The sequence below is a fragment of the Cryptotermes secundus genome, unplaced genomic scaffold (assembly GCF_002891405.2).
Source record: "Cryptotermes secundus unplaced genomic scaffold, Csec_1.0 scaffold1344, whole genome shotgun sequence".
In the NCBI taxonomy this organism is placed as follows: Eukaryota; Metazoa; Arthropoda; class Insecta; order Blattodea; family Kalotermitidae; genus Cryptotermes; species Cryptotermes secundus.
In genome coordinates, this window is record NW_019735580.1 from 220,551 (window position 1) to 235,455 (window position 14,905).

The 14,905-nt window shown below is 37.2% G+C and overlaps 1 protein-coding gene across 6 annotated transcripts in view; it reads left to right on the top strand.

The window, feature by feature from the left end:
* The window catches only part of LOC111869695 (partitioning defective 3 homolog), a 203,256-nt gene that overhangs the window by 178,700 nt on the left and 9,651 nt on the right, over positions 1 to 14,905 (top strand). For 5 of the 6 annotated variants that reach the window (XM_033753529.1, XM_033753528.1, XM_033753531.1 and 2 more), the window contains 2 exons: positions 7,044 to 7,210; positions 12,825 to 12,911. In XM_033753529.1, the coding sequence (XP_033609420.1) occupies positions 7,044 to 7,210; positions 12,825 to 12,911 (254 nt within the window). The remainder of the gene's footprint in view (positions 1 to 7,043; positions 7,211 to 12,824; positions 12,912 to 14,905) is intronic. The other variant, XM_033753530.1, reaches the window with a different exon arrangement.

The window sequence follows — 14,905 nt, forward strand, 5'->3', positions numbered from 1 at the left end:
GTGTCTTATTTATACTCTGTTCTACTGACAACAGGCCAGCGAAAAATCTAACAATCTACAGCAAAACCATCAATTATTATGGGCGTTATAACATAGGTGTGCAGCTGAACGAAACATACACGTCGAACCCCCCCAGACGATTTAAATCCCTGACGAAACATACACGACGAACCACGGCAACGGGTTAAACATGAAAAAAGGAACTCATATGAAGACTCTTGTAGTGGATGTACATGTGTATTGTGGTAACATTATGGCAGTCAGTCCATGTGAAATGAAGTAGTGAATTGCAAGAAGAGCATAGACCGTCCCAGTGGTTTTCATGACAGTATTCCCTGATGTGACTTAGGCAAGACTATATAATTTTAAGGGTCAGTCTTGCCTGGGGACCAGGTATGACATTTTTTGTTGAAAATGGCAAATCTTATGCAAAACAGAAATAAATAACTATGAGAAAGAAATGTGTAACATTGCAACAGTCCAGTAATAATTCCTGTGTTATTAAATTAGAAAGAAATAAAGTGGAACCATCCCCCATAAGAAATATTAAAAAGAAGGGGCATTTACACTTCTTAAGTAGGAAAATGGCTTAAAATTGTAGGCTCAAAATAATATCCAAATTAATTTTAAATACATCAGAAAAATTATGAGAATAGGTAATGATTTTAATGAAAGTATTAATAGACACCATTAAATGCATGTTGTAACTAGTTACTAACATGAAGAAAACTATAACAATAGCAATTTTAAGATCAACCATCTGGGATGTAGTACTGTGCAGTAAGATAGATAAGTACCAACATTTCAGAGTAATTTGCTAATGCTGTCCTTGAGATGTTGATGGGGACAGCTGATTCCATTGAGATGTTGATATATATCTACCAGACTACATGGCATGACATCCAAGAAGACCATAAGCTTAATATCCACCACTGTGAGAACTTCAGATCTAAATAGAAATTTTAATTAACTTTGTAACTAACCATACAAGACCTGACAAGTAAATAAAGAGACTGACAACAGTGTGAAGCATATAATTTTTTATTGTATAAAAATCATTCTAAATACGAAGAAGGCCTAGGCAATGCTCATCCGTCCTTCTGTAGCACATTCTTATAAACATCATAAACATTTTTTCAATTTTAGAGAAAAAATGTAAATACAAGAGAGGCCTAGGCAGTGCCCATCCGGCCTTGTGTAGCACATTCTAATAAACATCTTATTCTGTAATAGTGGTAGCCTTGCGTTAATATAGATCTTGACTTAAATCTCTGTGTATACTGTAAATAATCAGTACAATTACTTCTTTTACTTTTCTTACATATCTGTTTTATATAAATACAGGAATGTTGTTTATGAAGTAACAGATGCCTTGCAGAAATCTTTTTTCTTCTAGCCTTAAGAGCTGTGTAACTGATTTTGGGTAATGCTTTCTGCTGTTCTCACACAAGATGTCCATGATTGTTTCCCTTTGGTCCTCGTACCGTTTACAGTCCCAGAAGATATGTTCCTCCATTTGCAGCCCATCATGACATTCGCATTCGGCTGTGGACACAATGTTAAATCTGTTTAAGCTTACTTTAAGACTGGTGTGTCCCGCCCTCATACGGTTTATTGATACGAAGGCGCGGCGATTCATTTTTATCTGTTGGAACCACGGATACGAGCCTTTCCTGTAGTACCTTTCAAACTAGCTTTCTCCTCTGTCCTGTTTGGTGTTTTGACAAAAACTGTTCTTCTTTGCCTTTCTTTTTCCACTGCGTTTTAAGATCTGCTACTGGTAATAGTAATTGACTATCTCTACCTTCTTTGATTGCTTGCTTTGCCTCCAAGTTGACCCTCTTGTTAACTTCAACTCCACAGTGCCCTGAGATCCAGTGAAATTGAATATTTTTTTCCTCGCGATTCCAGTCTCTCTATAAGTGCCTTGTAGAGTCTCGTTAAAATTACAGGGCTCATTCCCTCGTGGTTCCAGTCTCTCTATAAGTTCCTTGTAGAGTCTTTTTTAAATTACAGGGCTCATTCCCCACCAAGTGTGCTTCACACAGTTATTGATTTTCATTGGGTTTTCGCATTTCATAATTATTGCGTTTATTTCGTCCTCCCAGTCTAGATTAGATTTTAAGTGCAGACCTAAAAATTTAATTGATTTGACTGAAGAAACCTTTCACCCTTGTACCGTGATCTCCCACTCTCCATCAGTTGTCCCTCTTTTATCGAAGATACACAGTTAGCATTTTTTTGGTGCTATATCCAAGCAACTTTCCTTTAAATAAAGTTCAATGGTTTGTATGCTCTTTTCCACTTCCGATATGCGAATTCTGCTACATCTGTTAACTGAATAAATTGCCACATTGTCTGCGTATTTGAGGAGCTTGCAGTTACAGTTGATTCTGGATTTCAGTCCTGCCATATAAAGTGAATATAAGGTTGGACTCAGAACACTACCCTGCAGTAAGCCTTTGTATGTCCAGTCTTTGAGATCTACAACCATAGTTTACCTCTAATTCCCTCACGGAGACCAGGTTTCCCGAGAAGCCTACTGCTTTGAGTCTATCCATCAAAGTGCCGCAGTGGATGTTGTCGTATGCACTTTTAATATCTATGAATAAGGCCTATACTGGGTTCTGTTCTTCAAACGCTTTTATTATTTCAGTTGTTAGTATTGCTAGGTTGTCTGTGCAACCCCTGTTTTGCCGAAATCCATACTTAGAACTTATGATTCTTTTCTAGCCACCAGGAGATGCACATGTTTATCATCTGTTCTAGTACCTTGCACATGCATGATGCCATGGATATAGGTCTTACATTCATTTTGTCTCTTTTAGGGATAAAAAATAATTGTATTTTTTACAGTCGTCCGGGAATACTCTTGCTCTTAAATATCATTGTAAATTTCTAGCAGAATTTCTAAAGCTTCATTTGGCAAATTGTGTATTATGGCGTAGTCTATTCCATCCCGTGCCGGGCTGGATCGGATTCTGAGTTTTTTAATTGAGAAGTGGAGTTCTTGAATTGTGTAATCTGAGTACAGGAATGGATCCTGATTTTCATGATTGAATGCCGTTGCTTGATTGGGTTCATCTACACCAGGGCATAGCTTTTCAAAAGTCGTTTTGGCAGAATTAACTACTTCTTCTTTATATTCTTGTTTCTGTTGTGATATATTTTAGTCTTTTCATCCTATCCCAAATGAATTTGTGAATGATTTATTCCCTTGCAGAAAGTTTTCCAGTGCTCATGTTTGACTTCTCTGTCTATTTTTTGCTATAATCACCGTCCTTTTGTATTCCAAAAATGTCTCTTCAGTTTTACAGTATTTCCGTTTAAGCAATTTAGCTTTTCTAATTCTAATTACTTATTGCCTTCTCTGTTCCACCATATACACTCTGGTTGTTTTTCTCCATTTCCTATTTTTCCATGTCCTCCATTTCCAAGGTTCTTTTTGTTTTGTTTTTCTTTTAGGAATGGTCTCTGCTAATTTTCCTTTAATTATCTGGATTACATTATCGTACTTTTACTTTACATCCCCCTCTCTGTTCCATCCATCATGCATTTTGACTTCCGTGATTTTTTCATTAACTTTTTCCATGAAGACAGTCCAATCAGTATGTTTATTGTGCAATCTAGAAGCCTCTTTGCTGCCTTTCCCTGGCTCTGTTTTGCCGTTTTACTCGATTAAAATTGGATAATGGTCACTATTCCAAGGGTCTGTTCCAACCTTCCAGGTATATAACAGTGCTGATCTTGGGTCAACAAAAGTTAGGTCGAGGGCTGCCTTGGATCCTGTGACATCGGAGATATGTGTCGGGGAGCTGTCATTTAGCAACATGATATTTGTTTCCAATTCACTGATGCAATGGTACAGGTTGTTGCAGGTTGTACAATTTTTTGAATCACCCCATGAATGATGATATCCATTAATGTCTCTGCCAATCAAGAATTTTCCTTTGAATTGTGTGAAATTTTTTTTCCATACTCTCAACTCGATTTTCATGTGTGTATGCTTGTAACATGACACAATTAATATTTTATCTTGGCCCGTATATAGTTCAATTGCACACACTTCAGTTTTGCCATCTCCATCACACAAACCATTCTTATGCTAATATTTCAGTTTGTTATTTAAAAAAATGGCAAGTCCACCACCTTCCATTTCGTTCCTTTCTTTCTCACCACGTCAAACCCTTTCAGGTATACAATTTCTGCTTTGTCAAGCTAGGTCTCTCATAGGATTATGACATCTATGTTTTGGATCCTCTGTTGGAATTTGGGGAACTTACTTCTTAGGCTCCTACAGTTCCAATGAACTATCTTAATTGGTTGAGTTCCGTTGAATTTTATTGTGATGCTGTTCGTGAAGCTCGGTGGCTTTCCATAGGTGTCTGACCATTGCTTTAGCATCCCCGGAGTTTATCACTAAATTGATTATTGTCACCAATATGTTCTTGACTCCATCCTCCATCTCAATTGACTCCAACTTATCTAAGGATTTCTCTGGCACTGTCTGGTCTTTATAGTTGTTCCTTTGCTCAATCTTGTTTGAACTCGGTTCAGATATTTGAATCCTGCTGTTATCCGTGTTCATCTTCCATCACCTTCTCTCTGGATTCCATCCAATTGTTTGGCTCGGGACTTTATTGTTTTTGCTTTTCTCAATAGTATCCCACTCCTTTTGTCTTCTTGGTGTTTTGAGAAAGGGGAAGTTCCTCATATTTGGTTCAGTGTACCCTCGTGGGCTTTCAGCACCTAAAGGGCTCGACCATTTCTCTACAATTTTTTGTGCTTCAAAAAATCCGCCATTTCTATGAGCCATGATTTGATTGATTTCTTTTTTAAGTATGGGGCATCGCTCGCTGTTTGCTCTGTGGTCCCGGTTACAATTTATGATTTTTTTTTATGCAAGACCCTTCATGTTTTGCTTCTCCACACGAGAAGCCTTGTTTTTCCTTCGTACAAAATGTACTTATGTGGCCAAATTTCCCACATTTGTAATGTTGTTGTACTGCTGCAATAAACATAGTAACTTCAATTTTCATACTGCAGAAGTATACATGAGGGGGCAATTCCTTGGTGCTAAACGTCAAACATACTGTCCTTGACTCTTTCCATACCTGTCTTTCTTCCTTGGTTTCATAGTTGGTCTCTTTGACTCTCATCTTAAGTCTGACTGTGTCAGTTACCTGGAAAGGTATGGGATGTTTGTTTGATTGTCCAAGTTGAGCTGTCGAATCAAATTTTCTAATTCCATATCCTCAGGTGCATCTTTAATGACTCCCTTTTTAACAACCATATATCTTACTATGTATGCAGTTATCCCTTCATTTTGGATCATGGGGCTGTCCAAAACTTTGTTGTTTACTTCTACAGGTATTCTTTCTGAGAAGGTCACTTCCCAGATAAATCGAGCATACTCTCTAATGGATTGGAAACTGATCTAGAGTTAGACATAACATTGAAGATGTCAAACTATCCACAATTCTTTTCCTTTTTCCTTTCCACTGATGGGGTATCAGGCTTCTTGACCTTTATGTGGATGCTGTACGACCCTTTATCATACATATTAAAATGTAGGTCACTGAAAAAACGTAATACTTATAGCAATATACCATCGTCACAAACTTTTAGATGTTTTTCATGGTGCGTTTAGTATTGTCACAGGTTAGTGACTAGACACAGGGTTTGGTTTGGTAATTGAATTTGTCAGATACTAGTTACTCTTATTTATGGATAATTACATGTAACTTCTTTATTAAGACCATCACAACACAACTATATCAGGGTCAGTGCCTGGTTTTGGCTCTGCTACATGTTTCAGCTATTAACACCCATCATCAGGCAAATACATGACTAACATATATACACCACTGAACTGCAGTATTAATAAAATTGGATACAGTAATATTAATTATATTAAAATACTTGACGTAAAATACAATAAATTAAATTATATAAAACAAAAGTTATAGTATAAAACAAGAATAAAATTCTTCGATTGGTGCTTTACATCATTGAGTCAGTCATTGGTTTTTGTGATTTTGTTTCGTTCCCACGGACAAATTGGAGTATTCTATATTTTATGTATAAAAACTGTTATTGGAGGCTCGTGATGTAGATGTAGTAATATTAATGTTAATTCATATTTAGTCGGTGTCTCATCTCACAAAGTATTGTCTGTTCTATAGGGAATGTAAAAAAAAAAAGAATATGATAATTACATGGCTTACAAGTACTAGTATTTGGAGTCATTGACCGTTCAGTATCTTGCTCTTGGCTAGTTCCCTACTGGTTCTGTCTTCACAGACACATTCCTAGGTATCAGGCTCTAAGAACAGGGACCATATATGAAATTTCACGTCTTCAGTGTCTCTGACTTTGGGTCTTATTGGCTGTCTGCATATAGCTTTGTTGATGTCTGATTAGAGAACATTTCTCCACCAGTTCCTCTGCTGTTGTATGCTTATTCTTTGCGTAGAAAACGTTTTATAACAAGCCATTTAGCCTCCACATTGCTTCTCTTGACTCCAAAATTCAGATTTTTAGGCATCATGTCACAGTATCATCTGAACAAAGAAGTTACATATTTCTTATGCTTACATAACCCGTTGTACTTGCAGCCATTGGCTGATGTTTTACAGCTGTGAATTAGAATGTCTCCTACATACAATTCTCTGATTCTGGAATGTTGACTTTCCTCCCCAAAATGAGAGGTGTATTGTATGCTTTAAAGATACTTTTACAGAGTGGCAACTATAAATAGCTTGGGAAATAAACCTGTGATTACAGTTGATACAGAGGGTTATGACTGGATAAAAATCTCATCCTTTGATGAAAATGCCAGAAAAATTCCCTCATTTTATATGAGATTTTTTCATGAATGTAACATTAAGAAACTGACATTGTCAGTATTTTTTCTCATAAGCTATACTTGTTCCATAATGGTTCCACTGTATTTGTATCAATACTCTTCAGAATATTATATTTCTGATGCTCATTGTCCCAAGAATTATATTTCTATGTAATTATTTTCTTTGTTTTGTCAGCGGTTGGAACAGCCACAATTTTCAAATACCCAACAACAGGCACACGTGCGGTCAGCAAGCTATGATTTGTATGGTGAAATGACTCGTCCTGGTAGCCGTGTTGGCATTACTGATCCAGCACGCTTCAGTCATTATGTAAATTATGAAGAGATTCAGCAGCATCTCAAGTAAGTGGTTTGGTCATGAATTTCATTTGTTTAGTAGCATGCAATTCTGACTGTGGAGTGCCTCTGCATTGTAACTGTGTATGGTTTATAACATAAATATTTCTATGGTTTCATTTTTGTCATTTTTGCCTTTAAAAAATAGGCTATGGCCTTTTCTTTTCTTGTTTCCTATTTTTTGTTTCTGTCATTGTCATTGTTAACTTGGCACTAAGCAGGATTAAGAGATATCTTCAGTTGTGTGTTTGATGGCCTTTTGTAGTCTTGTGTCACTTCCTGGGGTGTAGAAAATATTACTCTTTTGGAAAGTGAGTATGGATAAGCAGTCTTAACTTCACATCATTGAGGAGTTTGCATAATTCGTACCCTGCATTTTTACTGTGATTTAATTAGAAAATATGAGGCATGTAGCATGCATACTGAGACAAGAAAAGTATGTAGTTTTGGTTGGAAAGGTTTATGGGAAGAGACTGCATGAGAGACCTGTGTATAGATGGGAGAATGATATTCAAATGGATCTTGAAGACATAAGATATGTATGTGTTCCACATCTAAGTTTTTGCCGCAGTTAATTGCATTGAAATCTTCTTGGGCATTGGCTGCTTGGATATGGAGTTACTATGCAGCATTTCAGAGTTTTCTGTACCTGCATCATCAGGAACTGATGGTGGCAGCTGGCATAAATACAGGGTGGTTTTTAATGAACTTGACGTGTTCATGGCTCCGCACTTCACTGTGACCGGTGCACTGCTGGCCGCGGAGCACATGCAAACTTTGCTGATGAGTCAGCATTTGGAATGAAGGGAAATTCTTACCTTTGTTCACAAAATGCTGTCCCTCTAAATGTAGACCTTCCTTGCACCAGTGGAAGAGGTTTTGATTTACTTTCTGAAGATTCTCTGCAGGACTTTTTGAAATTTCCCTGCAAATGTTTTCATTCAGTCCTTCTGTTTGAGGGTTACTGCTGTAAACTCTGTCCTTCACACAACCCCAGAAGAAAACTCAAAAGGATCACTTCTCAGTTAGCGCTCGACACTTATGTTTTGTTTTCTTGTCTATTAAGAGTCCTGTTCTAAATTTATTCACCAAATTATGAATGGTTTGTCTGCTGTGAACTATCATGAAATTTACGTCAAAATGTTCACCGATACTTTCCAGCAGAACCATATTTCACATAGATGTCATTGAGAAGCACACATTGCTCTAAATTATTGTGAACATTGTTGTGCTGAACTGCTGACCAACTGTTAACTGGGAACACATGGCTCATGGCACTGATAACTACTGCCTACTGCTGAGAAATCATAAACTCCCATGCATGAACTGCACTTCTTGCCATGTAACATAATACTGTTTAGAGGTCTGCTAGTTAATTATTTTCCTTCATTTTGAATATTATCGGCTGTCAAGCATGCTGAGTCATTGACAAAATTCACACGCACTTAGTGGCCAGTGATGCCCCATTAGCGATGAAGCGCATAGTCATGAACACTTCAGTAGCTTTAAAAATGTACCTGTATATGTATATATAGACATTTGGGGCTGGGTCTTCATTGCCCTGGAATTTGCAAACAGTTCCTGATTTGTTCTGGAGCCTGCTGTGTGTGTGTGTGTGTGCACGAGAGAGAGAGAGAGAGAGCGAGCAGTCCTAGTGTTGACATGACTGATTTCCCGAGAAGTCCCTTACACATTCTGAACACATGCATTGCATGGATTAGCTCGGGTTAAGGTCTTGTGGTTAAAGTCTGTGATGATATTTATGAACTTTCAGGTTCTATAGGTTGTTTGAGTAAATGACTACCAACTCTTGAAGAAATACCTCTGACCATAGAATAAGTGAATGAATAAGGTTTTGTGTTCTTGGAAGATGAAAATGGTAGAGGTTAAGTCATACCTGTCCCTAAACACCATGTAGGAAGGTCTGGATGGGGAATAGAGGTAAAACTCCATGCATACTTAACGGCAGCACTTGATGGAGAGCATTGATCACCTTCATGTTGTGCCTACTTTACACCTAAGGAAAGCAATTTGCACTTGGAGATTAACAAAAAAAAAAAAGTAGCAATTCATCTTCTTGTAATTCACGAACAAGAAGACAGCTTAATTTTCTTCCTGCATCTGTTATAAAGTTCACTGAAGATTTTATAAGCACTGCTCAGAAATAATTTTCTGTAAGTAAAATCCATACATCTGGATATTGCTTAAGCAAATCTGAACAGTGTAACACCAACCTCACCCCTCTTGTTAGTTTACTCCATTACAGCATTAAACTTTAACCCATAATTATAATATTAATAATAGCTTTAACCTTTATGAGCCGAAAGACACCGTATGGGGACCTTTAAAGTAAAGCCGAGTGGCAGAACGACACCGTATGGTGACTCGCAGTCCACGCGTGCACACAGTGTTTTAAAATCTAATTTCAAGATAGAAATTCTTGTTCTACTTATATTATTTTTGGACACCAGCTTTATAAGTAGACTGTCTTCCCTCCTGCATCATCTAACTGAATGCAGAGTCCAACATCGCAATTCATGCACTTTGTCCGTATGTAATTCTGTTTTCCACGCGAAGCACACACACGCAACATCAGTCTCGCATTAACAGAAAGTAGGCCAGTGATGGCAAGTGGTCTCCTATTCGTAACGCTTATAAAACATCGCAATTTCAACTATGCACCATGGCCCCATTTCGCATGGAAGAAGGCGAAATTGAGAGGCCGCTCGTAAATCACGCCATTCAGAATGCGGTAGAGTCGATTCTGAAGGGACGAGGATGCAAGGGGCATTGAGGGGATATTCCAAGAACAGTACCTCTGTGTGTTTAGTCCGACATATAAACAGACAGAGTTTTATAAGGACAAAGTAGGATAAGAACTCGCCCACACTCGTGTATACAGAAAGCCCACATGACTGGAGAATATGCAATCGAAACATAAACTTCCTCTCCTCTTGCCAGATAAAATATAGACAGTGTGTCAGCAGCATGCATTTATACTGCAGAAACGTTTTGTGCAGAAGCTTTATGCATTTTTGTGGACAGACGTTCAGAATTGGGGGAAATTTTTTTTTGGAATCAATGTAACAATTTTTACAGATTCTAAAATCTGTAAATTACAATATCTGATTCTATATTCTTTCTAGATAAAAGTAGCGTTTATTTCGTTCGTTTATCACAAAAATTGTAGAAATCACAGCATTTTGAGTAACATGATTACAATTTTTATTACTCTACAATGGCGGGCATTTAAATTAACTCCAGCCCGTGGCCATTACCCAAATTTAAATGGCCTGGCTGATAAAGGTTAAACAGAATTGTGAATTAGTACAGGATATGAAATGCCTGAGGTTTCACACTGTTTCTTATAAAACATGTTAGACTATTGAACCGGATGTACAAATGACCATTATAGGTACAAGGAAAGGCAGGCCACCCATTTTGGCCCATCAGAGTTACTGAAATAATGACAATTTGATAATGAACATTCAGACACCCTCAAAATATTGGATTTCCACAAGTTTTGAAGTGTGAGCCAATGCTCAAGCAACCCCATTCATAAAAAAAACTTTCGAACAGGTCCACATAAATTTTCAATAAGGATCGTTCTTCCACAACCTGCAATTTTCCTTAATTCTAAAACTTCAAAAATGCAATACATATATTACCAAACACCAAAATATGGGCGCTACGATAATCTACAACCTACAGTTTAGGGGACCTGTCAATCTCATCAGTGGTAATAATTCTTATAACAGTTATAAATATAAGCATTTGATGTTCTCGCGGTGGAGCCAAGATTACTGTCTTCTATGATGTGATTGAAACTACATGGTGTCACATCACAGATCATCATCATCATCTTAATTATATATATGACATGCATGATTCCAGATCATACTGTTATTCCAGAAATGTTCCTTGCCACTTAAGATAATTAGTGCCGTCATCCAGGAAAAATTGAAATATGCCTCACACCTTAAAATTATACCTTCATTGAATGCCCAACTCAAGGCTACTGCAGATAAATGGACAGATGCGCATACCATCCTTGAAACAGTGTATCAGATTAACTTCACTCTCAGAATTTCCACTCTAATCTTCCAAGAAGCCTCTCTATTTATCTCTTGCAAGCAAAGTCTCCTAAACTTCAGAGATTTCCCCATTAGCATCTACCACACCTATGTACAGTTCCAATAGGGAGAAAGCCCTTGGCACACGAGCAGTCTCAGTGTGTTCCTACTTGATTTTAATCCCAAAAGTAAACTAAAGGGATAGGCTCTTTGTAGACAAGATGTAACAAGTTCTGGGGGCACAGTAGTTGTCTGAGTACCTGAGGTAACCAGAAAGCTGATCTGCCAAGTCAGTAGAGAATACAAAACTAAGGAATGTTGATTCAGCTCTTGGTCTGTACATTGTATGGATATTAGCAGTACTCATAATGTTTTGTAGGTATATGATGCCTCTGCCTTTATGGTCGACCCAGAAGTTGGAAGCAACATGTACCTCTGAAACATTGGCAACTCTGCCCATATCCATACAATGTAAAGATCTAAGAGCTGGCTCAACATCAACAGTGAACAACTGTGGAAGCCGAAATTCAGTAAAACCAAATGGATGTACAACTTGTGGTTGATTAACTGAAATGACAGCTTCCCTCTAGGGGAATCCTAAGCGTGTCGAGTAACAGTATGGATGTATAGATCCCCATTTTTTTTACCTCGGCCCTAACTGGAAGTGAGTGGTCAGCTTCACACCCCTGCTGCTTTACCCCCGGTACCCATTGGATAGGAGGTTGGGCACATGTTGGTACCAATCAAAACTATCTCTTACATAGGCCACATATTTTCTATTTTTCTCCCATCCTAATACAGCTTTAACTTCAATAATGATCAAACCTGTTAGTAAATGAGCATTATTAAAAAAAGACACTACTGGATACAGATTATTTTTCCATTGTACTGGTAGGTGCAGAAATAAACTGACAGCTGTATAAATTATGCATTATTGAAGATGTTATAATACACACAAGTTTAGTATCTTTCTTGGAAGATACTGCAAGGTATGTAAGATTGCACTAGGACAAATAATACAATCAATATGCAGGTACCTATCAGAAGATAATTAAGTTTTAGGAGACTTCTCTTATATGAGTTGCATTATTTAATTTTTGTAGAAAATCCTTTAAATGTCAAAGATGTAATGGGAAACATCAGTTTCTTTCACTCAATTGTACACAGATACCCGTAACTTAAAAATTTGTTGCTCATGTAAGATTATACTGCATATGTTTCTTTGAAGCCATTATCTTGAAATTCATGAAATGTATATGTAATTAATGTTTTTGACAAGTTGTGTTCCTTTCCCCCATTTGTATCTCAGTATAATATTTATAAAACAGTGCTTCTGTCAGCTTTCTGAATCAGTTTATATGCAATACATTGTGTTTAAATGGCGGTCTTTGGCATTAAATTCAACTTCTGAGATTCTAGGGTGCTCAAATAGTGATATGCACAGTTCCCTCTGACATTTGGCTCATTTAGACTCTTGTTTATGATCTGACCCTCAATCACATAAAACTAACGAACAGTTCTTCCTTCTTTTTCTTGGGGCTCGCAAGCAAACGCAAAGAACAGCTCTCTGAGATTCAGATAATGCAAATGAGGCTCCAAGTTCAGCATCAGAGATTTAAAGTTGAAGAAGAAAGGTAGGAGTACATGTGGATCAAAGTAGAAATAACCACTAAAACATAACATTGAGCCTAAATGACTTTCAGGCAGTAATTGGTGGTTCACTATTTTAATTATATTAATTTCTCCGATCACATTTTTATTAGATTTGTATTTTTATAATAGATAACCAGTGGTTAAGCTTTTACTTTATTTCACTTCTAATCCCTTTATTTTAATGTTGGAGCATATAAATACACAAACGCATATATTCAGTGTGCCTGTCTAACACACATACAGTATCTCATATTTCTGTAAGTAGTGGAATGTTTAGTACTTTTTACTGTGCTTTCTATGTAAATTCTTATTGCTTTCTTTGCTAGAAAAGAAATGTATTGCATGTTCATTTAATTTTTGTGTATACTGTATATACTTCAGTGTTTGATGCCTTACTGGAGATCTATAAGAGTTCTGTCTAGTAATGTAAAACACATCTCAAGCTGTACAGCATGTAATATTTTTATATACAGGGTGTCCCACGAGGAATGGACCAAACTTCGGGAGGGTGTTCCTTATGTTAAAGTATGCCGATATAACCCAAAATACCTATGTCCAAAGTTGAACGATTACGGAGATAATGGCCCAAGAAAAGTGTGGTCTTCTGGCGGGTCCACGCACTGTATCTGTCAGCTGAGAGGCCTTATCTATGTTTGTCCTTGAGTGCCGTGATTCACCCTAGCCGTACTTATGTAGTTGGCTTTATCAGCACGCGCAGTCAGTCATATTACGTCAGCGCTTGCCATTCATTTGTCATGTATAGTGCTTGGAAACCCTAAGGACAATTATGACATGGCGAGCGAGTATTTTGTACTTCAATTTTATGGCTTCATGTCACTCACAAGTTAGTTTGATGTTACGTACATTATTAACATTACAGAATCCACATATTCCTGCCAGTTTTAATATGTATTTTGTAATCAACAAGTGTGCAACGCCAGTCAAAGTTTGACACTTCTCTGGCCATTATCTCTGTAACCGTTCAACTTTGGACATAGGTGTTTTGGGTTATATCGACATACTTTAACATAAGGAACACCCTCCCGAAGTTTGGTCCATTCCTCCTGGGACACCCTTATATCGGTTTATAAAATTTCTGACATCAGGATAGGCACTTCCATTTCATATCAAGTATTACATGAACATAAAATAGCAAAGAATATAATACTTGTTATATCAATTACAAATGTCTGACTGAACTGCTACAACATAACATCATCATCATGGGGAACTGCCTTTATACATGACATCAAAAAAGACTAGAATATATCACTTCAAGTATAAACAACTCATTGAGTGATACATAGTATAATGAGCATAAGCTTCATGCAACATTAGGAAGGTCAAACTAGCATGACCTACTTTAGGAAGGAAGAACTCAACATGCGGGCACCCTACAACATAATTATTCCTACCACCTAGAACAGTATATTAATACGTAGCGGTCACAGAGTTTTAAAGAGGCTTATAATAAATATTACAAATATTTTTGTGCAATTATAATTTTAACTTTTACTGTTTAACTGTAAATTGAAATTATGTATATAAAACTTATAAGAACAGACTATGGATCAATATTGAATTAAGACACAATTCAAGAGCTAATGCTTGTATTATTATATGCCTGATGATAACCCAACATAGAGGTCAAAACATGTAGTGTCAAAAGCCAATAAACAAATGTTGATACAGTACTATTTTTTTTTTTTTTTGGAAATATTGTTGTGTACACTGCCCCCAGTTTATATATCATATACAGGGTGTCCCAGGAGGAATGGACCAAACTTCGGGAAGGTTTCCTTATGTTAAAGTATGCCGATATAACCCAAAACACCTATGTCCAAAGTTGAACGGTTAAGGAGATAATGGCCCAAGAAAAGTGTGGTCTTCTGGCGGGTCCATGCACTGTATCTGTCAGCTGAGAGGCCTTATCTATGTTTGTCCTTGAGTGCCGTGATTCACCTTAGCCGTACTT